Genomic DNA, 24194 nt, shown 5'->3' with positions numbered 1-24194 from the left:
GAGTCTGTGCCTGTCTGGTTCATTTTTCTGCCTGATATTTTTTTTTGCTATATGTGGATCTGGTTTGAAAACCCCACCTACATGTACTTTACTGAATGTTGCTGCCATATATATATAACAGGAACCTCTTGTCCTGTACTTTGTAAATTCCAAGACCTAAATCAGTCCTTACAGTCTGAACTCCAAGATCCATATACTGCATGCCCCAAATATATATCTGCTGTACATCTGTGGTAAACGCTGGATTTTGGGGTTATGAAACCATAAAGACAATTTTTCCTCTGGGTATTAATTGGAACAGTCTGTGCATTGCAAAGGTGCAGACCTCCCAGTGCTCACAAAAAGAAACAATTCTGAGCCATTAAAGCCCTTGGAAGAAGGCTTACTGGATTTATGTCAATGACGTTCAATCACTGTATCATGAGGAAATGATAGAACTTGCAAATATATTTTTGATTATTTACCATTTCAATATCTCTTCCTGTTGTCAGTGAATGGAAGCATCTTTGCTTATGTCTGGAACCTGGAAAACCTGTCCTCAACATGTCCAATCCCCAGAACTGCTGGAGAGAGAGACCTCTGATGCATCCAGAAATTACATCAAACCTCGCACCTATACTAGCAGGACTAGGTCTCTACAGGTTTCCAGCCTTTGCGTGTAACGAGACCTTTTCTATCCAATGACGGCGCTCTAATTTCTACACCATAGAGAGTAACTGAAATAAGAAGTATATTAGAAAATATGGTAATTAAACTTCATGGACATAAAGCAGGAAAAGCCTCAAGCCAGTGAAAAAAATATATATATTCCAAAAAAATAAAAAAGGGAGGTCCCTATGAAATAGAATAAAACAAAAATGAAACATTTCCTAAAATCTAAAATACTCTAGAGCCCCAGAGCTCGAGGCCATTTCTATATGTTCCTCATTCTTCATAACTAATCCTGATGAGATGGGGAAAGGATAAAAGCAAAGTAAGGCTACGTTCACATTTGCGGTCAGCGCCGCAGCGTCGGGCGCCGCAGCGGCGCCGCATGCGTCATGCGCCCCTATATTTAACATGGGGGCGCATGGACATGCGTTGTGCTGCGTTTTGCGCCGCATGGCCGCAAGCGTTGGACGCAAGAAACGCATCAAGTTGCATTTTTTTTGCGTCCAACTTTCGGCCAAAAACGACGCATGCGGCGCAAAACGCAGCGTTTTAGCGTGCGTTTTGCCGCGTTTTTGTTTGCGTTGTGCGCTGCGGCGCACAACGCAAATGTGAACGTAGCCTAAGGCAGGTTTCACACTTTTGTAAAACCCAGGACATGCTCGGATTGCAATACCTGGCTCGACCTCCAGGTGTCCAGTGGAGCTAACTGCCTCATTTATGCCTATGTGGGAGTTAACTCAGGTCACACCTAGTGGTTGGACCAGGTATTGCGATTTTACAACAGTCCATATTTCATAGACATGTGAAACCCACCGAAGTAATCATGAACTACAAGAAAAACAGGATTATTAGTTGGAGTTCATTACTAAAATAAAGGCCATTTATTGGTTCTGGGAAAAAGGGATGACTATGTGACAACTCCTCTGAGAGATTCAATGGTAGCTTTTTTTCCGTTTTTGAAGTATTCTGACATGCAGTTTTTGGCGTCGTTTTTGACGCAGTTGAACACATGCATAATCCATGACTGGGTCATAACCCAACAATCGTTAATATGCATATGACTTATAACTTAGCTATGACAAGTTTTTAATTTCACTACCTGAATGAAATTCATTCACCAATAAAGAAGATTTTTATTCCATAGACCTTTCTCATGCTGTTTCTACTGTGTCCAGGCAAAGAGGTTTTCCGTTCTCCGGAATACATGGGATATAGATGGCGGTGAACTGGTCTCTTCCTTTTACTTAAGGCTTTATAAAACCAGTTCAAGGTTGGACCATTTTATCCAGTTCATGACTAGGCACATTTTAGTTTTTTGTGTCGTACATTCAGCTTTAAGAGCTGAAATTTTTTTATTGTTTGTTTATTTATTTTTTGTGAAGCATAATTTTAATGTCATTTTTATTTAAATTTTTTTTTCCAACATTTGGGGAAAATGTAAAGAAAACAAATGGAAATACATGTCTGTTTTTTATTTTTTTCCTATTTTTTTTTTATAAATTACCAAGGGCATTTGACATTTTTTTACACCTTGTGCCGCCTACTCCCTATAAAGTCAATAAAGACCTTTGGGATTGGCATGTTAGTTCTGTTACAGGTAAACTCCAGCCATCTGGGGCCAATGAAGAGCTGGTCTGAATCTCCTAATTCCTAGCAGTTTCTGCTACCTCCCATCATGAGGCGATCACATCATCACTGGGACCGAGGGAGGAAGCGCTGTTCATGCTTCCTAAACAGTATTCACAGCTACTATTCAGTGCTGTGTATACAGTGATCAAGGAAGAGGTCTCAAGGTGAGCTCCCCTTACTTTTCAACTCTCCCTTTATTTCTCCCTGGTCCACCTCTCTGCTCCTCTTACTTTTTCTTTCTGCTCGCCGTACTTCTTCCTGCTCCCCTTACTTCTTCCTGCTTGCCTTACTTCTTGCTCGCCTTACTTACTGTTCCCCTTGCATCTTCTTCCTGCTCCCACTGCTCCCACTGCTCTCTTTACTTCTCTTTCCTGCTCCCTTATTTCTTCTTCCTGCTCCCCTTATTTCTTCTTCCTGCACCCCTTATTTCTTATTCCTGCTCCCCTTTTTCTTCTTCCTGCTCCCCTTACTTCTTCTATCTGCTCCTCTTATGTCTTCTTCCTGATCCCCTTATTTCTTCTTCCTGCTCCCCTTATTTCTTCTTCCTACTCCCCTTATTTCTTCTTCCTGGTCCCCTTACTTCTTCTACCTGCTCCCCTTATTTCGTCTTCTCGCTCCCCTTATTTCTTCTTCTTGCTCCCCTTATTTCTTCTTCCTGCTCCCCGTTTTCTTTTTCCTGCTCCCCTTATTTCTTCTATCTGCTCCTCTTATGTCTTCTTCCTGCTCCCCTTATTTCTTCTTCCTGCTCCCCTTATTTCTACCTACTCCTCTTATTTCTTCTTCCTGGTCCCCTTACTTCTTCTACCTGCTCCTCTTATTTTATTTTTTCTTCTTGCTCCCCTTATTTCTTCTTCCTGCTCCCCGTTTTCTTTTTCCTGCTCCCCTTATTTCTTCTATCTGCTCCTTTTATGTCTTCTTCCTGCTCCCCTTATTTCTTCTTCCTGCTCCCCTTATTTCTACCTGCTCCTCTTATTTCTTCTTCCTGGTCCCCTTACTTCTTCTACCTGCTCCTCTTATTTTTTCTTCTTGCTCCCCTTATTTTTTCTTCTTGCTCCCCTTATTTCTTCTTCCTTCTCTCATTTCTACCTGCTCCTCTTATTTCTTCTTCCTGCTTCCCTTATTTCTTCTACCTGCTACCCTTATTTCTTCTTCCCGCTCCCCGTTTTCTTCTTCCCGCTCCCCTTTTTTTTCTTCCCGCTCCCCTTACTTCTTCTACCTGCTTCTCTTATTTCTTCTTCCTGCTCCCCTTATTTCTTCTTCTTGCTTCTCTTATTTCTTCTTCCTCCTCCCCTTATTTCTTCTTTCTGCTCCCCTTACTTTTTCTTGCTCAATCCACTTCTAGTTTTGGTTTAAACACTGCATCAAAATCTGTGTGTGTTCCAATCTTACAGCAATCTATTTTTCTGCTCAGCAGTTATTAATATTTTACAAGACCAATATTTTTCCTATGTGAGCTGTAATGTATCCGCAAAAATCGAATGCCATACTGATGGTCTCTATGGCAAGTAATTTTTTTTTTACACTTTACTGATTTTGGAGTGAAATCAAAGCATGTTGGATTTTTTTCTCATAAATACAGCTAAGAAAAAATACGCAGATGTGCACTGCCTCATTAGTCCGAGTGCAATCCGTTATTTTTTATTGAATTGCACTCAACCGATTTATACGCTCATGTGAGCGAGCCCTAAAGTAGTTTTTTTTTTACACATTCCACCATTGCTGCATAGTGTATAGACAGAGAAGGCCCCAACCAAATATGTTAACCTTAAGCCACATTAAGCTGTGAGTGGCAAGGATATACTACTGATTTCAATTTTACATGTAATTCTTTATTTCTCCTGTGGGGGCTCTGCTGCCATGTTAACACATATTACCGCCCAGTAGTGGGACAACCTGTAGTCGCACCACCATTGTGGACCCCTCTAACATAAAGGAATTTTAGAGGACATTTTTACTCCTAAGTACAGTAAGCAGTAAAAGTGCATTCTAAAAAAAAGATGAAACAAACTAAAAGAATTCCACAAAGTAAAGGTGACAGAAGAAGAATGCGATGGCCATATATATGTAGTTGGTTGTATCTAGTCATACTTGATTTTATATAAGCTCCCTGCTGGAAATGAGTAAAAAAAACACTCTGAATGTTATGATAATCTTGTTTCAGTCCATATAGAATTACGTTTTCCCTCCCCTGATGAGCTGCAACTTCACCGCTGTCTTGTTGATAATGTTTCCTCTGAAAATCGAATGGCGGACAATATAAACAATGAAAGATGAAGGACAGAAAATTGGTTAAATCTAATGTTTTGCTATGTCCCCTTTCTTTAGGATAATTTGCCTTTGCCAAGGTGCTAACTTGGTTTCATCGTAACCCAGTGTTCTTAGCTTTTCCGACTGCTCTCTTTCTCGCTCCTCCTCTTCTTTCTTTTGTTTCTCTTGCTCTTTTCTGGAAAACAAGAATGAAGGTGATGATGGTTAGAAACCTAAATCCAAAAAATGTATTCCTATTTTTTTTTTCTTTGTAATTTTCTTGCATCATTTTTTTTGTTTACAAATAAATAACAATAATTTGTTTTCTTCCTGCCTACTATTGATGAAATGAGATGAGTCCCTACGAGGAGGAGTTTGCATAGTTATCCACAAGAAAGTTTGTGGACTGACAGGTGGGCGCTCTTACCTTAGGCTTAGCGGAAGACTGTCTTTCCCTTGTCTGCTTTAGTGAGTAGCATCAAGAAGATTGACGGAAATGAAGAAAGTTGAGGAGTAGGAGGAAGGGGAAAATAGAGTATACTTGTAAGTAGGTAGGTGACGGGGTAATTAAAGCTACCTCTATAACCTTCATAATGGCTCTTTACCAAGCTGAAGTATGCTTACTAACTGGACACTATGGAAAATGCAGCCAATAATTAAAGACTATTTCCTCTATAACATATGTAAAATCACTAATAAAAAATAGGACCTTAAAGAGAACCTGTCACTTGCCAATATTATGTTCTTGTGAATCTGGCATTGTTTTTTTCTTTTTTTCTCTTACTACACACCTCCATTCATAAGATATGGCCCTGTAGTCACTGTATATTAATCTACGTAGGATAGCTGCGGAGACACCATCACGTGTTTTCTCAATGCAAGCAGTGAATAGCCAGACCTTTCCCCGGGAAGGAACAACCACGGGAAGGGCAGCATCCAATAAAGGAAACATCCAATACAGGAAAACCACCTATGCCAAGCATGGTATCCATCCACAGACAGCTGTTTCGGGGTGTTTGCCCCTCATCAGTGTGGAGTAGGAATCTGGCTATTAGGAGCAGTGCCTAGTAAAAGGCTGTAAAGGCACGGATGATTGGCCTCGGGGAGACCAAAACATCCAACACTGCGGAGACACCATCACGTGTTTCTCAACGCAAGCAGTGAATAGCCAGACCTTTCCCCGGGAAGGAACAACCACGGGAAGGGCAGCATCCAATAAAGGAAAACATCCAATACAGGAAAACCACCTATGCCAAGCATGGTATCCATCCACAGACAGCTGTTTCGGGGTGTTTGCCCCTCATCAGTGTGGAGTAGGAATCTGGCTATTAGGAGCAGTGCCTAGTAAAAGGCTGTAAAGGCACGGATGATTGGCCTCGGGGAGACCAAAACATCCAACACTGCGGAGACACCATCACGTGTTTCTCAATTTGAGAAACACGTGATGGTGTCTCCGCGGTGTTGGATGTTTTGGTCTCCCCGAGGCCAATCATCTGTGCCTTTACTGTATATTAATCTAGTCTTGTTACCAAGGAGGTGTGATCCTCATATAGAAGCTCATAGAGAAGAGTTGGGGATCACGCCCACTTGGCTAACAAAACTAAAATTATATACAGCGAGGAAGTTATATCTTAGGAATAGTCATGTACAGGGAAAAAAAGCAACCTCCAGATTTAGAGAAATAAAATGACTTATGAAAAGTGACAGGTGTCTTTTTAAGGGAGTCTGTCAGCAGGTATTTGCTACCTCATCTGAGAGTAGCCTGATGTAGGCAAAGAGAAGCTGAACCCAATGATGTATAATTTAGTTTACTGGGTGCTGCCTATCTCACACAATCAGAGTTTTTAGATTTAGTAATGAAGCAGAGCTGAGGAAGCTAACCCCGCCCACAGAAGGCTCTGTATATACAATGTTCATAAACAGTGAGGTGCCTATCACAGGAGGGGGCATGTCAGACGAGCATGGTCTGACACAATCTCCTTGTGCTAAAACAATCATTGCAAGCAACCAAAACCATGGAGCTTGATAAGAGAGGCATCACTGAAATCTGTGTTTTAACCCCTAGCTCATGCTGTCTTCAGATTACAGAGAAAAAAAGTGCTGTCAGATTCCCTTTAAGGGTTTCTCCTGGATGTATTATCCACCATTTGAAACTGGGACAACAAGCTGTATTTTTGCTGAGGGCAATGTACAATTCCCAAAGACTTTATTGAATAAAAGCTTTGAAGGAGAAGTTTCGGGTGTCACACATACTTGCCAACAATATACATTTTGCTAAGATAATCTCACGAATCAGACCTCAAAACTTTATGGGGTTTGTGCAAACCCACTCACAAGCTCTGTTTGAGGGCAGTCCTGGAGGTGGGACTAAAATGTTCTCATTTTGGCAATGTAAATGTTGGCAAGTATAGTGTCACAGCATTGTTTTGGAAATAGTGCCAACTAAAAAATATTTAAAAAGACGTGTCAATTGCTAAAAAAATTGTATTAAACACCTTTTAAAAATCCCTGAGCTCCCCTGATTTTGGTGCCCTTTTTCTTGTGCTTCCCTGAATCTGGTGCCCTTTCCCTTTTTGTGTTGTATCACTCCTTGAAAGGATATTCACATTTGTTTCTTCTGGAGGGCAGTATGTGAAATCTCAGATTGCTGTCCAACTGGGTGTGTCTCTATAGTCTTCTCTGGGAAGGGTGCTTTCACCCCTCCTTCCCACATGTTGCTAATCACAGCTCTGTATATGGGAGAGAAGAGTGAAAGTGCACATCCCCAGAGAAAACTCTAGAGAAACACCCAATTGGACAGCAAGCAGAGATTTCACATATTGTGCCATATAAGAAACACACGTGAATATATCTGCAGTGGAGTGACGCAGAGGAAAACAGAAAAAAAGTGGCAGAATCAGGGGAGTTCAGGGTTTTTTACAAGATATTTAATTAAAATTTTTAGCAAGTTACAGGTCCTCTTTAAAGGTAACCTTTAATTAATATTTTATATCAAATTGCCTGTTACAGCTATCTTCTTCCGGCAAATCTGGGCAATTAACAGATACAATGAATAAAGATCTTTCCATAACCGTATAGATTTGGATCATCCAATATTGTCTGTGAATGTATATATGGGTATGAGTAGAATGGATTATGATTATGATTGGCTTATGATACAAGATTCATTCGCAGCTGATTGCATGAAGAATTTAATTGAGATCTATACAATGATACAATTAGATTTAGAATCATGCACAATCTATGGCCTTATACATACAAAAGGTTGTAACCTAGACACTCATATAAAAGTAATAATATACCTAAAGGAGTTAAGGTAGAACTATACATTGGAGGAACTTTGGCTGGACCAGCAGATTTTGACCAGACACCTAATGAATATTGAGGTTACTAGTGATGAGCGAATATACTCGTTACTCAAGATTTCTTGAGCATGCTCGGGGGTCCTCCAAGTATTTTTTAGTGCTCGGAGATTTAGTTTTTCTTGCCGCAGCTGAATGATTTACATCTGTTATCCAGCATAAGTACATGTGGGGGTTGCCTGGTTGCTAGGCAACCCCCACATGTACTTATGCTGGCTAACAGATGTAAATCATTCAGCTGCGGCAATAAAAACTAAATCTCCGAGCACTAAAAAATACTCGGAGGACCCCCGAGCGTGCTTGGGAAATGTTGAGTAACGAGTATATTCGCTCATCACTAGAGGTTACCTTACTCTCCTCCAAATGTAAATTTAAATAATAAAAAAAAGAATTGGACATGTTGATTTTCAACATGCCTAATCCTTTATATTCACAGGAGATAAGCCGCCGCCTGAGATATCCGGTAGTGACTTATTCTTCTCTTCCTATTGAGAAGATGCAAGACAATCCAAAATGTGCATCTGAATGAGGAAGTCAGAAGGAATAGATCTTGGGTAGGCGACAACTATTGAAAGCATATAGCCACCCTTGTGAGAGAAAGCAAAACACTCACCTTTTCTGCTCTCTGTCACATGAACATTTGCAAAGGGAAAAAAAAGAAAACAATGAATTATTTAAAAAAAAATGTAAGAAAACTTTTCAATAAGTATTGATTTAAATTACAGCTGGTCTTACTTCTCCTCCTCCATCTTCTTCCTTAGGATTTCCCTCCGCCATGCCGGCATGGTAGATAATTTTGCAGTTTCTTCCTGCTCCTGTATGAGAAACAGGAAACTGGGAATAAATACATCAATCCGTCGATCATGGCTATGGAGACCTGTAACACAACCTCACTGGTCATCCTAAAAAAATGATCCATGAAATTGATCACTCCATAGAGTAAAGTGCTTGGTGCATTCACCAAGATTTCACTGGACGTCATTAAAATACTTACTTGGGTCATCTCCAGCAGCACAAAAGGAGGAGGAAAAAGTGGAGGTCGATTAATCTACGCTGATCATTAGTAGAGATGAAGTCACTTGGGTGCTTGGAATTGTCAATGTAACCGTCAACCACTTTCATCTTGTTTTGCTAGTTTCAGTTCCTTAGCGGTATATTGATTTTTTTTTTAAAATAATAAATATAGTACTGGTTATCTACCATGAGCCAGACTGTTACCGCGCAACGAGGGGCCAAGGGCAGCAATTCTAACTATGGAAAACATGGCAGGGGAGCTAGGTTACTCACACAGCATGCATGGCGGTATTATATTATACATGAGGCTCCATCTCCATTTTCTTTTTTAAGAAATTGTTGTTTCAAGCAGGTGTCTATCATAGAACACACCTCTGAACATTTTTGATTCTTACTACAGTTAAGCCAAGAGAAGCACTTTTTACACCCTCTTGTATCATGACATATCTTATCCTGCTGCAAGGTGTCAAATCAAAGGAATTCTACTACAATGTCAATGGCAAAAAAGAAGGGAATTGAAGGTGGAGAAAGAGAGAAAGAGAAATAAAGAGAAAAAACGAGAAAGAGAAAGAAAGAGAGAAAGAAAGAAAATGTGAGAAAGAAAGAGAGAGAAAAAGAAACAAAGAAAAAGAAAGAAAAAAGAGAGAAAGAAATAACAAAAGAGAGCAAATAATACAATTAGAAAGAAAAAAGTAAGAGAGAAAGAAAAAGAGAACGAGAAAGAAAGAGAGAAAGAAAGAAAAAGAGAGAAAAAAAGAGAAAGAAAGAAAAAGATAAAAAGAGAAAGAAAGAAAAAGAGAAAGAGAGAAAGAAAGAAAAAAAGAAAAGAAAGAAAGAAAAAAAAAGAGAAAGAAAGAAAGAAAACAAGAGAAACAAAGAAAAAGAAAGAAAAAAAGAGAGAAAAAGAAAAAAAGAAATAACAAAAGAGAAATGATAATAGAAGAAGAGATGAGAAAATGAGTGGAGATATGAGGAATGAGCAAAGGACAAGAGTGAAGAAAAGAGAAAATAAAACTAAAGTGAAGAGATGAGAGGTGGAGAAAAAAAAAAAGAGGAAACGAGAAGAGAGGAGATCAGAGGTGAACAGGAGAGAGGAAAGGAAGGGAAAACAGGAAAAAAAAGGAAAACAATTGAAAAAGGAAAGAAGATATTATATCAGAAAAGGACAGGAAAGGCAAGAAAAAGGGATGTAAGAAAAGTGTAAAAGCAGAAAAAAAAAAGCAAAACAATCGTTTTCTCATGACGAATCAGCATGAGAAAATAATGGCAGATCTGCACGGCCCCATAGTATAACATTGGGCCGAGTGCAGTGTATATACCCTGTAACATTATACTTTTCCAGAAAGGTATCCAGTCCCCTCTTAAATTTAATTAATGAATCACTCATTACAACATCATACGGCAGAGAGTTCCATAGTCTCACTGCTCTTACAGTAAAGAATCCGCGTCTGTTATTATGCTTAAACTTTCTTTCCTCCAGACGTAGAGGATGCCCCCTTGTCCCTGTCTCAGGTCTATGATTAAAAAGATCATCAGAAAGGTCTTTGTACTGTCCCCTCATATATTTATACATTAAAATAAGATCACCCCTTAGTCTTCGTTTTTCCAAACTAAATAGCCCCAAGTGTAATAACCTATCTTGGTATGGCAGACCCCCCAGTCCTCTAATAACCTTGGTCGCTCTTCTCTGCACCCGCTCTAGTTCAGCTATGTCTTTCTTATACACCGGAGACCAGAACTGTGCACAGTATTCTAAGTGTGGTCGAACTAGTGACTTGTATAGAGGTAAAATTATGTTCTCCTCATGAGCATCTATGCCTCTTTTAATACATCCCATTATTTTATTTGCCTTTGTAGCAGCTGCCTGACACTGGCCACTAAATGTGAGTTTGTCATCCACCCATACACCCAGGTCTTTTTCATTGATGGTTTTGCCCAGAGTTTTAGAATTAAGCACATAATAGATAATAATAGAGATAAGTATAGGAAATAAAGTAAAGGAAAGAAAATCAGAGGAGAGGAAAGGAGAAAAAAATAAAAGGAAATTAGAGAAATAAGAAAATTAGGAGCGAAGAAAGAATGAGAAAAGAGGTCTAAGTAGGAAAGAAAAGAGATGAGTTTGCAAAAGAAAAAGCAGAATAAATGATAGCAAAGTAAAGTGAAGAAAATCTACTATATAATTGCCTAAGGGTACTTCCGTCTTTCTGTCCTTCTGTCACGGTTATTCGTTTGCTGATTGGTCTCGGCAGCTGCCTGTCATGGCTGCCGCGACCAATCAGCGACGCGCACAGTCCAGAAAAAAATGGCCACTCCTTACTCCCCGCACTCACTGCCCGGCGCCCGCAAACACCGCTCACACAGGGTTAATGCCGGCGGTAACGGACCGCGTTATGCCGCGGGTAACGCACTCCGTTACCGCCGCTATTAACCCTGTGTGTCCCCAACTTTGTACTATTGACGCTGCCTATGCGGCATCAATAGTACAAAATGTAATGTTAAAAATAATTAATTAAAAAAAAAAAAAAACCTGCTATACTCACCCTCTGTAGTCCGCTGAGCCGCTCGCGCCGCCCGCCATCTTCCGTTGCAACTTGCGGTGGCAAAGATGGTATGGCAGCAGGACCTGCCATGACGTCACGGTCATGTGACCGCGACGTCATCACAAGTCCTGCGCGGCAAGGACCTGACACGACGTCACGGTCATGTGACCGCTACACGGTCATGTGACCGTGACGTCATCACAGGACCTGCGCTCAGACCAACCCTGGGACCGGAAGCTGCCGTGGACTACAAGGGGCCCTCGGAAAGGTGAGTATATGTTTATTTTTTAACCTGTGACAAACGTGGCAGGGCAATATACTACGTGACTAGCTAATATACTACGTGGCTCTGTGCTGTATACTACGTCACTGGGCAATATACTACGTAACTGGGCAATATACTACGTGACTGGGCAATATACTACGTCGCTGGGCAATATACTACGTAACTGGGCAATATACTACAGCGCTGAGCAATATACTACGTGGCTCTGTGCTGTATACTACGTCACTGAGCAATATACTACATAACTGGGCAATATACTACGTGACTGGGCAATATACTACGTCGCTGGGTAATATACTACGTAACTGGGCAATATACTACAGCGCTGAGCAATATACTACGTGGCTCGGCAATATACTACGTGACTGGGCAATATACTACGTGGCTGGGCAATATACTACGTGGCTGGGCAATATACTACGTAACTGGGCAATATACTACGTGACTGGGCAATATACTACGTCGCTGGGCAATATACTACGTAACTGGGCAATATACTACAGCGCTGAGCAATATACTACGTCTCTGGCCAATATACTACGTCGCTGGGCAATATACTAAATACTACGTGGCTGGGCAATATACTACGTGGCTGGGCAATATACTACGTGACTGGGCAACATACTACGTGACTGGGCAATATACTACGTGGCTGGGCAATATACTACGTAACTGGGCAATATACTACGTAACTGGGCAATATACTACGTGGACATACATATTCTAGAATACCCAATGCGTTAGAATCGGGCCACCATCTAGTAGATGAAATAAGCAGCCACGGTGGTGAGATTGTGAACTCATCGTGGGGTAAACCAATTCAGATTGTATGAGAAGTGTTTGCATCAGGGCTATTCGTCCATGAATAATGGAGCAGAGTTTGATTTGGAATAATTAAAAAACCTTGGTGAAGATATTGCTGTTACATACTATGATGCTCCATGTTGTTTCTGGATTTCCTCTTTCAGAACCACCAAATATATCCATTTCTGGTTACATACATGGCTTCTCTGCTGCCTTCTGGCTGAATGCACAACTGCATGAACTCCATCAGCCCTGTACACGAGGATCCAAGGTTATTGTACTTTGCTACTGACCATATGTGAGCCCTGGACACATAGATGTTCTGGGAGATCAATAGAACATTAGGATGTCATAATACACACAAATTATCATTTATTTGTTGGACAATCCCTATGCTTGATAACATACATCTTATGCTGATGTATCTGGAAATGCATAATGGAATGAAAAGATGCAGAGACAACTAGGAGCTTATATTTGGAAATTTTGGTGCAATTGTAATAAAAGTTAACATAAGCCTTCTGTTTTTCTTAAACCGTATGTAATCTTTGTGGCAACATTAATACTACAAAGCATTTCAAATAAAAATTAATTATACCGCTTTGTACATAGTCATGGTGAAGAATCTCATACCCTGTGTAAACAGCTCGTGTGCAATCTATCTGTCTCCATGGTTACAGACCACAAACAAACCCTGTGTAGTCAGGTACCGCCCACATGTTGTCTTCTCTTACTACTATATCATGTGAACATATTCTGACCTTCATCCAAATTTAGAAATGTCCAGCATTTTACCCTCTCTTGATATTGTATCAAATGAACATATTCTGACCTTCTTCCATTTAGAAATGACAGAAATGTCCAATTTTTTATTACATTTCAACTTTTCTAAAACAAAAAAAAAAAAGCAATGATTAGACTGATTCAATTTTTGGGAAAGTTTATTAAGATCTGGAGAAAAAGAATCTACATACAAATATATTTTACCTAAAATTAAACTACAAAGAATACAACAGAAACTGAAGGCCAAAAACACACATGAACACGTCTACGACCTGTTGGCTCCCAATAAAAAAAACCATTGCATTAAATATAATGAGTCTCAGGTTTCAGAACTGCATTCCATGGTATCAACCAATCAGAATTCAGATTTCATTTTGGATGGAATATGGATTCTGAGTGGTCATTAAGGGCAAAAAGGCCCCTTAGTCTCAGAGACAGTTTTGATACATGAGGCCCAATATGTTTATTAAAAAAATTAGGATATTAAAAAAAGGTAAAACTGCATGCACCGTCTATCTATGAGGTTACAAATGCTAAAAAAAATGCGTGAACCTCTTTAATTACACAGTAAATTCGAAATAGACTGAATAAAATAAAAATTAAAAAAACATCTGGCAGCAATCAGCCACTACTAATGGGGGGCTTATGAGTTTACAGCACACTGTTTAATTAAGGGTCATACAAGGTAAACACTATATGCATTAAAATCTTTACGTGGACCTCTAGGTTATGATAGAAACATAAAAAGTGACAGTAGATGAAATTGTAAGATTTTTCTCAAATACTGGTATATGTCTTTAGCAAATCGGATATTTCCCTTAAGTATCACTCTGTACAGCCTTGGCGGGATTTGGCCTGTTTCAATGATTTGTTGACCTGTTGGTCCAGAGAATATAATGGGAGAAACAATTGACCTATTGACTCACAATTCACCAGAAGAGAATCACAAACATGGAGAATTAATTATCCCAGTGCTCAGTGACTCCTGGAAACAAAATCAGGGGACACTTTGAAAGAGGAGGACATAGCTGCTTATAAAGGGTTAGTCTGACAAAAAGGAACCTGAACACCTCACTACATACAGTACACAGACAGCCTCATACTGATGAGACGGTATGATAGAATATCCTCAGTTTCTGTTTCTAGCTTCCTCCTGCTGCTCCATACACAGGAATCCATCTCTCATCTCTTCTTACAAAACTACATCCAGCATGATGTAAGACAGCAGCACAGATCTCCCCTGTGATTCCGTGCTGCACACTCCTAGTTTACCCCCACACAGTTGTAGCTCCCATCTAAGAAGCAGAAAGTCTCACCAAATAGGTTGACAGAAGAGAGACCCGACTTTAGCTGACTTCGGGCTCTCCATTTGAGAAAGGTTTTATATTTTTTTCATGATTTTTTTTTAAGAGGTGATATGTCATTTTTAAGCTTCCTCAAAGAGTCTATAGGGTTATCCACTTAAAAAATGTATATTTAAATGTACATAAAATTGTAAGTTATAAAATATACTTATATGCTTCTTGTATCATAGTAGTCCCGATATAGGGATACTATGGTTCAAAAATAGTCAACTCCATTTCTGGGAAAATGGTAAATACAGGAAAGAGGTTTTTGTGTTGCCACATCTTAAGTACTGTATGTGCAGTGGGCTGGTTAACCACTCATTTCAATATCAAAGCCAGTCCCCTTCTCCATCTATGCACTGTCCATGGCAGAGTAGGGGGGTTGGCTTAGTTATTTAATTGAGTAGTGATCCAGGCCCCTTCTCACACAGCACTGATGACATACCTACACGGAAGACAGGCTCCTGTTTAAAGGGGCCAAACCCAGAAATAATGCACACACTTTAATAAGTTGTATAATGTACAATTATACTCATATTTAGGTATAGTTCTATACAGGGAATTTGGAGACCTCTCTTAGAAAAATACAGAGCTCTGACCTATATAATGATTTGAGAAATTAATTAGTACAGAATTTTTTACATTCATTTCAAGCATTAGATGAACCAAAAGTAATCTTAAAGTCAAAAAGGTATAGTAATTTCAGAATCCGGTAAGTTATTGTATGTACATTGGTTTCTAGAGATACAGATATTAATGTGATTCAATGGTCAAACATATAAAAGAATAATTCTGAATCATGTTACACAGCCATAACTGATTGGGTAATCCCATTGGGTACTCTTGCTTAAAAAAAAAAGTTAAATACCTTGTAAAATCCCTGAGCTCTCCTGATTATGGCGCTCCTTTCCATTTCGGGCTGCTTGGCTCCATTGCAGAGATATTCACATTAATTGCTTTTGGGGTGCAGTATGTAAAATCTCTGGTTTTCAGTCCAAGGGAACGTTTCTTCACAGTCTTCCTTGGTGGCGTGCGCTTTCACTCCTCCCTCTCAGATGCTCCCAATCACAACTCAACAGGTGATCTAGCAGTCTAGGAATCTCAGACACTTGTGATTGGCAGCGTCTTGGAGGGATGGGTGAAAGAAATGACTGGGATCAAACACCCAGTTGGACTGCAAAGCAGAAATTTCACATACTGTGCTCCAGAAGAAATAAATATGAATATCTCTGCAATGGAGTGATGCATCACAAAATGGAAAAAAACAGCTGAATTAGGGGAGCTGAGGGATTTCTAAAAGGTGCTTAAGAGAGACTGATGGGTCCTTTTTAAAGGATAGAACCAGCTTGAAGGGGTTGTCCCATGAAGAATATTTTTTACAGCTTATCCAACTCATAATTATAAACATTTTTTGTATCACCAGATAATTCAGGAATAAATTTAGGATTTTTTGTAAATCTAACATTTTTTTTATAAGCATATGTTGGATTTACCAGTATACAATAATCTCCATGAGACAACCTTTTAAAGACTGACTAAACCCTGTTCAAAATGTCTGCCACTACTAACTTCCTAAAACCATTTTAATGGAAGATACACAGTATATACAGAAAAACATTTTTTTACATCTCATTTTTGCCATGTGTGACTTCATCGCCTGGTGTTCTTAATTACTAACATTTTCCAGTATAATAGATTGGAAAAATTATGTTATATCCTCCCCCAAAAAAACAATCAAAATTAAGCACATATTTAACGGCTCAGTCTATCCCTCATTTCCACAGCCAACAAATGTGCACCTGCTGCTATGTCAATTCAGTTGTTCCATATGGATTCACTCATTATCCAATAAAGGCGGCAGCCTTTTGTTGCCTTGTTTATTCTGGTAAAATGTTATTTACCATCAGCCTTTTACGTACTGGAACAAGTGATAGAAATTAATTCATATGTCAAACATCTCTGCTTCTTTTTCTTTCCAAAATGAAAAACTACGATCTATATATCGACAAATGTCATCATTGGTAAATTCCCCCAGTTCTGATACCAGCTGAATAGAGTCTTTCCTACATTTGGGGAGTGGAGTCAGTTCATCAGAGATCACAACACTTTGCTTAGGTTTAGGGTCCATTGTAACTTTGGGATCATCACACACTAAATTTTGGATCACAGACTCTTCTAGCTGCTCAGTTACTTTAACACCATCTACCTCTCGCACTACACTGTCCCCAAAGAACTGCTGCTTATGGTCTTCAAATCCATCAGTCCAATCCCTCTTGCCAGATTCAATCTCTTCCATGACAACCTTATGAAAGTTACGAATGAGTTCCCAGCTGTGACTACCCAGCCGGTCAAACATTTCATAGCATAGAATATGACGAAACTTTCTCTCTTCTCGTGACATAGTCATTTCTAATAACTGGAAGTAACCTAACATGAACAGGTCCAAGGTAAGGCTTGAGTACTCGACGGGTGACCCATTCACATGTGGTAGAAAGTGTTCTGGCCAATAAAGCATATTTGCTCTACTCAGACGTCGAATTTGCCTTGTAGGAACCTGGCAAATTATACTTCTCCAGTGACTGATTAACTTTCCAACAACTTGTCTCTGCTTCATGAAGTATAAAAGGCGGTCATCATCACTTTGTCCTTTGGCCATTTTCAGATTGTTCTCTTCATTTTCAGTCTTCCTCTTCTCAATCTCTAGTTCACTACCAGTGGAATCCCTGGTTGGCTTCTTTTTTGGATTGCTATTTTTGACGGATTCTGTAAATGTCCATTTTTTCCAGTGCTCAAGAAAAAGAAACACAATCCTTTCCTTTCTCATGTCTATGTAGTCCTGGACACAGCTAAGTTCTGTTTGTACAGGGAGACTTCTAGTCATATGGTCTGCACTGAACAATGGCTCTCCTAACGCATCCATTATGTTGCCTTGGTTGGTAGAGTCTAAATCTCTTATTAAGACATCTTCATCATGATATGTTAACTGGGCATGGGACAGCATGATAGGTGACTCTTCAAGTGGTCTTGAAATGTCATCATTCAAGATGCTGAATTGCTCATTGCCTGTTATGTAGTCCTCCTCTAAGATGGGCTCCCTTCTGTAACCGTCAGCCGTCGTCCCCACTGGTAAAGATCTTTTCCTTTTATAGATTCTGTTGGAAGCATCATAATCAATTTGGTGTCTTGTGGACACTTCATAATTAGCCTTTAGGTTTTTGACAGACACACCAAACTGCTTAATTTCTTTCTCAACTTCTTCTCTGGTGGAACTGAAGGACTGAGATCTGCCAATGTTGGCACTACCATCTTTTATTGTATTTTGAGACAGTTCAGTGTTGACTTTGGGCATCAAATCTTGAAGATCAACTTCTTTACCTCCGAGTGTTGCCAAGAGAATGGCCATGCTTTTTAAGAGGGTAGATATTTTGGAACACCAGGCTGGAAGGTCATCAGCTCTACCTTGCATTTGTTTTGGATTAACAGTGAAGTGCTCTTGTGATAAGGCTGCCGATACTGGTAGGAGTTGCTGCAATTCATGTTCTAGCTGCTCCAGTTCAGTTTCCACTTTTTGGACTTTATGCATCACTTGAAGATTCTCAATCTGCTTCTCAATACGAATGATATCATCTTCAGTCATGAGTTCCCCAAAGGGTCCCAAAATTGCATTGTGCGCATGAGAGTATCTCCATCCTTCGGGGTGGTAGTAGCTACCGGCCTCACACTAGTGCAAAAATAAAAAAATAAAAAAGGAGGGAGCATGTCCCTCAGGATACAAAGCCAAATAGTCCGTTCGTTGCACTCTTTTCAAAAACTACATGTTTTAGTGGTGTAATGGTATATTGGGATAGCACTAACAAGGTACGGGGTTCTCAATTAAGGACTGTATGAAACTCCAAGCAAACAGGAGCAAAGAACGTAACATCATTGATGGAACATACAGGTGGCAATCCCTCTAATCAAGCATGCTCTTAAGTATTTCCATAAGCAATAAGATAAAATTCATCACTGGAAGGATGACTAGCGATGAAGATGGTACAGGACAGAACACTCATTACACCACTAAATGTCCATGTAAAACATTTAAACGTGCAGTATGGATTATATTCATTTATATTGTTTGCCGTTATCTATATTCATACCATAAAGTCAGGTGCTCTGTCCATGGAAATTGCTGTGTAAGGGTGAACTCGTCATATTTCTCTATACTAGATACTGCAGTTTAAATGTATCACGATAAGAGGAAAACAAACCACACAAACACCATGCAAATATATGTTTAGAGATAAAAGTTTTCATGTTCACTTCTTTTTTTTAATAAATGAAAATAAGAGTTGTTTCTATAAATGTTCTATTGGTAGATGAACCCCCTCACCCCAAATTCTTCCCTAAACTTCCTCAGATGCATAACTTGAGGCTCTTGGGCCCCAGTGTAAAATCAGTAACATGTGCCAGGTCTACAGTCTATAATAATGGGGATTTTTCTAAGGGCAGAGGGTATGCTATGCCCACCGTAGCACCAAGATTGTCTGCAACCGCAACACCTACGTCAGATACATGTCTGCCCTTTCTGGACAAAAACCCAGAACATGTTCTTCTACAGCTCAAAAACAATTGATCTGGGAAGGCATCGTTAGGACAGAATTTCTACTATATACTTTCTCCCTGTACCTAGTTGAAGGGGTTGTCCAACATTGGATAAAATGCGTTGGCGTGAATAAAAAACCTAGTTTATAGTCTCCAGACCTCATTACTCCCATAAGCGCAGTACACACATTGTGACATCCTCCAATCTGGTAAACTGTAACCTAGAAGAACCTTTCTTCCATCCACGGATTTGCAGCTACGGCTTACTAGGCTTCTACAGGTGTCCTCACACAACGTTCACCGGTGAGCACTACCATTACTCTCATCACCATTTTGCTCCTTACAGTACTGCCCTATCTGTGCGCTTTTGTCCCATCCAGATTTTCTCAAAATATCAAAATAAGCATTCTTCACCTGTTGAATGTTTTGTTGATGTACATAGTAGTGTTGTCCAGTTCCCAACAGATAACAGTTGCAGACAATCACTGGCTGCAGCAGTCACATGTTGACATCATTGACATCACGGTCAACAAAAATCATCGGGGAACAGCGGAGAGGCGACATTGGAGTAGGGTCCAACAGGAGAGTAATCCTTATATTGATATATTACAACATTGTCTGACCTTGCCCCAATTTTGACTGATATTGGACAAACCCCTTTATAAAAGCATAGAACCCTATTAACCAGAGTTATTTGGAGCTCAGCGATGCAGTATGGGGTCTCCTCTTCATCTACTTTGCGATTGACTACTTTTTATCAATAAATATGGGAAGAAAAGGTGGGGCTGCCCATGAAGGTAGGTCATCCAATGTACGGTATGTAGGATAGCTGCGGAGACACCATCACGTGTTTCTCAACGCAAGCAGTGAATAGCCAGACCTTTCCCCGGGAAGGAACAACCACGGGAAGGGCAGCATCCAATAAAGGAAAACATCCAATACAGGAAAACCACCTATGCCAAGCATGGTATCCATCCACAGACAGCTGTTTCGGGGTGTTTGCCCCTCATCAGTGTGGAGTAGGAATCTGGCTATTAGGAGCAGTGCCTAGTAAAAGGCTGTAAAGGAACAGATGATTGGCCTCGGGGAGACCAAAACATCCAACACCGCGGAGACACCATCACGTGTTTCTCAACGCAGTGATCCAGAACACTGCCCCCATCCCTTATGGGAAATATGCAAATGCATGTAGGATAGCTGCGGAGACACCATCACGTGTTTCTCAACGCAAGCAGTGAATAGCCAGACCTTTCCCCGGGAAGGAACAACCACGGGAAGGGCAGCATCCAATAAAGGAAAACATCCAATACAGGAAAACCACCTATGCCAAGCATGGTATCCATCCACAGACAGCTGTTTCGGGGTGTTTGCCCCTCATCAGTGTGGAGTAGGAATCTGGCTATTAGGAGCAGTGCCTAGTAAAAGGCTGTAAAGGAACAGATGATTGGCCTCGGGGAGACCAAAACATCCAACACCGCGGAGACACCATCACGTGTTTCTCAACGCAGTGATCCAGAACACTGCCCCCATCCCTTATGGGAAATATGCAAATGCATGTAGGATAGCTGCAGTGAATAGCCAGACCTTTCCCCGGGAAGGAACAACCACGAGAAGGGCAGCATCCAATAAAGGAAAACATCCAATACAGAAACACGTGATGGTGTCTCCGCGGTGTTGGATGTTTTGGTCTCCCCGAGGCCAATCATCTGTTCCTTTACAGCCTTTTACTAGGATACCATGCTTGGCATAGGTGGTTTTCCTGTATTGGATGTTTTCCTTTATTGGATGCTGCCCTTCCCGTGGTTGTTCCTTCCCGGGGAAAGGTCTGGCTATTCACTGCTTGCGTTGAGAAACACGTGATGGTTTCTCCGCAGCTATCCTACATGCATTTGCATATTTCCCATAAGGGATGGGGGCAGTGTTCTGGATCACTGCGTTGAGAAACACGTGATGGTGTCTCCGCGGTGTTGGATGTTTTGGTCTCCCCGAGGCCAATCATCTGTTCCTTTACATCAAATGTACGGTGACAGTACCTGCACACTAAACTATAGCACCCACCGTGAATCTGCACCTGCCGCTGTGTCAGATCAGCTGTTCCCTATGACATTGTAGGACTCGTTACCCATCTACTGGCATATTTATCCTAATAAAATACCATTTGTCATCTATTGAATGACCTCCTAGGTGGGAGATCCGGGGGAACAGGGCTCTGGTCACATCATGACTAATGCTTCCTCCAGATACATATGTGAAGGTTGCTCTGGATGTAGCCAAAATCATTACCCCGGAAGAGTAGTGGAATAATAATAGTCATGGACCCTATCATCATACTCTTTATGCACTTGAGTCATGGCGTCCCAATGCTTTTGACCTGCATTTATTTTAACTAAGTCTTGTTTTGCTTTTTCTGCAAACATGAAATTCCTTTTGGCCACAATGTATGAATACTAACGTCATAAAAAAATCAAAACTAACGTAACAAGGTTACCTATTCCATTCTTATGGCTGAATTCAGACATTCATATATCACCGTCCAAGGAAGGACCGCGACTCAGGATTGACCGCGATTTTTCTGACACATGCCGTATAGAGGATATATGCCTGGAGGCTGGTCTCGAAATCATGGTCCCAGTATCAGCTCTCGGCCCATGGTATACAGATGTAGGAAGTCAATGGGTGACCTTTCAAACCTCCAGCTTAATAATAACACAGTTAAACTTACAGCAATGATACCCTCCCCTCTTTATTTTTAGAGATACTATGTTTTGGCCTTTCCTGTCATAAGAGCCATTTTTAAAAAATGTATCATCTTAAAAAAAAAACTTAGGTTTTGGTAAGTGTTACACTCCTGTCCCGGTCCTCTGCTACCTGTCTGCTCTCTCCAGGACCTCTGCTACCTATCTGCCATCTCCAGGACATCTGCTACCTGTCTGCTGTCTCCAGGACCTCTGCTACCTGTCTCCCATCTCCAGGACTTCTTCTACCTGTCTTCCGTCTCCAGGACCTCTGCTACCTGTCTGCCATCTCCAGGACCTCTGCTACCTGTCTGCCGTCTCCAGGATCTGATTCATCAAGGGCGGTGATGTTCACACCGATCTTGATGAGGGATGTGTGTTGGAGTCCGATGTTTCTGATCCATTAAGAGGTGCAGGAATGTCTCAGGAATGTCTGGTCTGACGAGTGGTGAGAGCCTCTGTGCGCTATACCAGAAATCTGACTGGGGTAAGATTTCTGGCATAAGGAAAGCCATAGCTTATCATGAATTAGACAAGTTGTAGCATAATGCCTCCTCTGTGTCCATCATTTTGGTGGAGAAACTTGGTTAAAAACACCAAAAGCTGCAACCTTTTTGCACGACTCCGAGTGGCACCAACATTTTCCCACTTTTCAAAGCAATTTATGCCAGAATTCTATCAAAATTGCTTGGATGAAGCAGGTTCATAGTCTTTGGTAATCGTCAGCAAAAATCATTCACTTCCAAAATAAACTTTATTATGACAAACTTTTCTAAACTATGTGTACTTCTAACTTCTAACAAAGTTCATTCTTCTGCACAGAACTGTATATGTAATGAGGCACGCATGGTTTCTCGCTGTCGGGACACCAGTGTCTATTGTACAGTCTGTAAGTTGCCAAAAAAAGTAGAAGACGGTAAGTGACAGCTATAAGAAGCAAATTTCTGGTTCATAAACATGGTCGCTTCTTTTCCAGTTCTTTGACTCACTGGCTATGTACTTACTACCCACCTCTACCATTGCCCCAATGAAAAGAACGTGGACCCGATCCTTATATCTCACTAATCATGGATAATGTCCTATCTAACTGCAGCCGGTAGATCATTGTAATAACACATGGTAACCCAACAATGCCACAGATGAGTGATGCAACATACATGTGTAAGACATTAATGGAAGCCATGGAATGATCATGTGTTATTCTACAGAATCTTTGGGATGAACATAGAAACCTGCTGCGTCTAATGTAAAGATATTCTGCAGAGGAATGCCATGCAAATTCCCTCTATTTGTCTACATGGATGTGATTTGCATTCACCTCCATAGGTGTCACGCGTCAAACTCTGTTACTTAACGAAACAACAGATCTGGAAGGATCCATGATGTTTGTTAGGCGATCCCTGCATGTGTTGCAGCTGTTGAACAGCTGTGAGACATGAAGCCGCGGGGTCTCGAACATATTATGTCCACCGTTTGCACATTTTCAGCCAGGTATATTATTTTCTTAAACACTCTGATATTTCAGAGAATATAGACTTTAAATATCCGGCTGAGGACCATAGCCAGAGACCAGACTAGTCTGGGACCGCTCCAGGCCGGCACTTCCCAGCACTGTTTCTGATGATTGACAGGTCACTCTCTCATGTGTGTACATTGAGATTGATCTGTCAATCACCTGGAGTGCCGCTAAGAAGATCCATCCAGGGACTGCAGCCAAACACCAAACCAGTCCGGATCTGCCCCTGGTCGGATCTTCTCAGCACCACTCCAGTTGATTGACAGGTCTCTCCCAATGTACACAAGTGAGGGAGAAACCTGTCAATCACCTGCACCAGTGCTGGGAAGAGCCAGCCAGGAGATATTTAAACTAGGTTTTCTCTGAAGCTCCTGAGCATTTCAGAGGTGAGAAATATACCTGGCTGGGTTAGTGTCACCAGGATCTGATTCCTACAGCTTGTAGCTTGAAGCCATGAACCAAATGACAGGTTTAATTTTATTACACCCAAGCGTGGTGATCTCAGCAGACCCAGCCAAATCTCTAACATGTATGGCGGTGTCCTAACTTTCCCTCAATAGCAGATGTCGGGAGAAAGAACAGTTGGACATGTTGAATACCAACATAACCAATCCTTTTCTTCTTGCAGTTAAGTAGGCAGAGGGTCAGGCCATGGTTTTCTCCCTTCTCCCAATTTAGACTACAAGCGTGCTCAGTT

General features: G+C 40.8%; 2 protein-coding genes across 2 annotated transcripts in view; both read right to left on the bottom strand.

The window, feature by feature from the left end:
• Window positions 1-2467: 2467 nt before the first annotated feature.
• Window positions 2468-24194, bottom strand: part of ESPN (espin) — a 283637-nt gene continuing 261910 nt past the window's right edge. The window contains exons 12-14 of the mRNA XM_077250372.1: window positions 8625-8704; window positions 8503-8514; window positions 2468-4723 (exon numbers count right to left, since the gene is read on the bottom strand). Coding sequence (XP_077106487.1) covers window positions 4576-4723; window positions 8503-8514; window positions 8625-8704 — 240 coding nt within the window. The 3' untranslated portion in view covers window positions 2468-4575. The remainder of the gene's footprint in view (window positions 4724-8502; window positions 8515-8624; window positions 8705-24194) is intronic.
• Window positions 15651-18299, bottom strand: LOC143766993 (espin-like protein). Its single transcript, XM_077255012.1, has one exon. It carries the CDS (start codon window positions 18297-18299, stop codon window positions 16605-16607), a length of 1695 nt encoding a protein of 564 aa, XP_077111127.1. The 3' UTR covers window positions 15651-16604.

This window comes from Ranitomeya variabilis, chromosome 4 (genome assembly GCF_051348905.1).
Source record: "Ranitomeya variabilis isolate aRanVar5 chromosome 4, aRanVar5.hap1, whole genome shotgun sequence".
In the NCBI taxonomy this organism is placed as follows: domain Eukaryota; kingdom Metazoa; phylum Chordata; class Amphibia; order Anura; family Dendrobatidae; genus Ranitomeya; species Ranitomeya variabilis.
The sequence above is the reverse complement of the archived record's forward strand: the minus strand, read 5'-3'. Positions and strand labels throughout refer to the sequence as shown.

Coding starts and splice junctions, on each gene's coding strand:
- LOC143766993 (XM_077255012.1), bottom strand. CDS start 18,299: ATGACTGAAGATGATATCATTCGTATTGAGAAGCAGATTGAGAATCTT.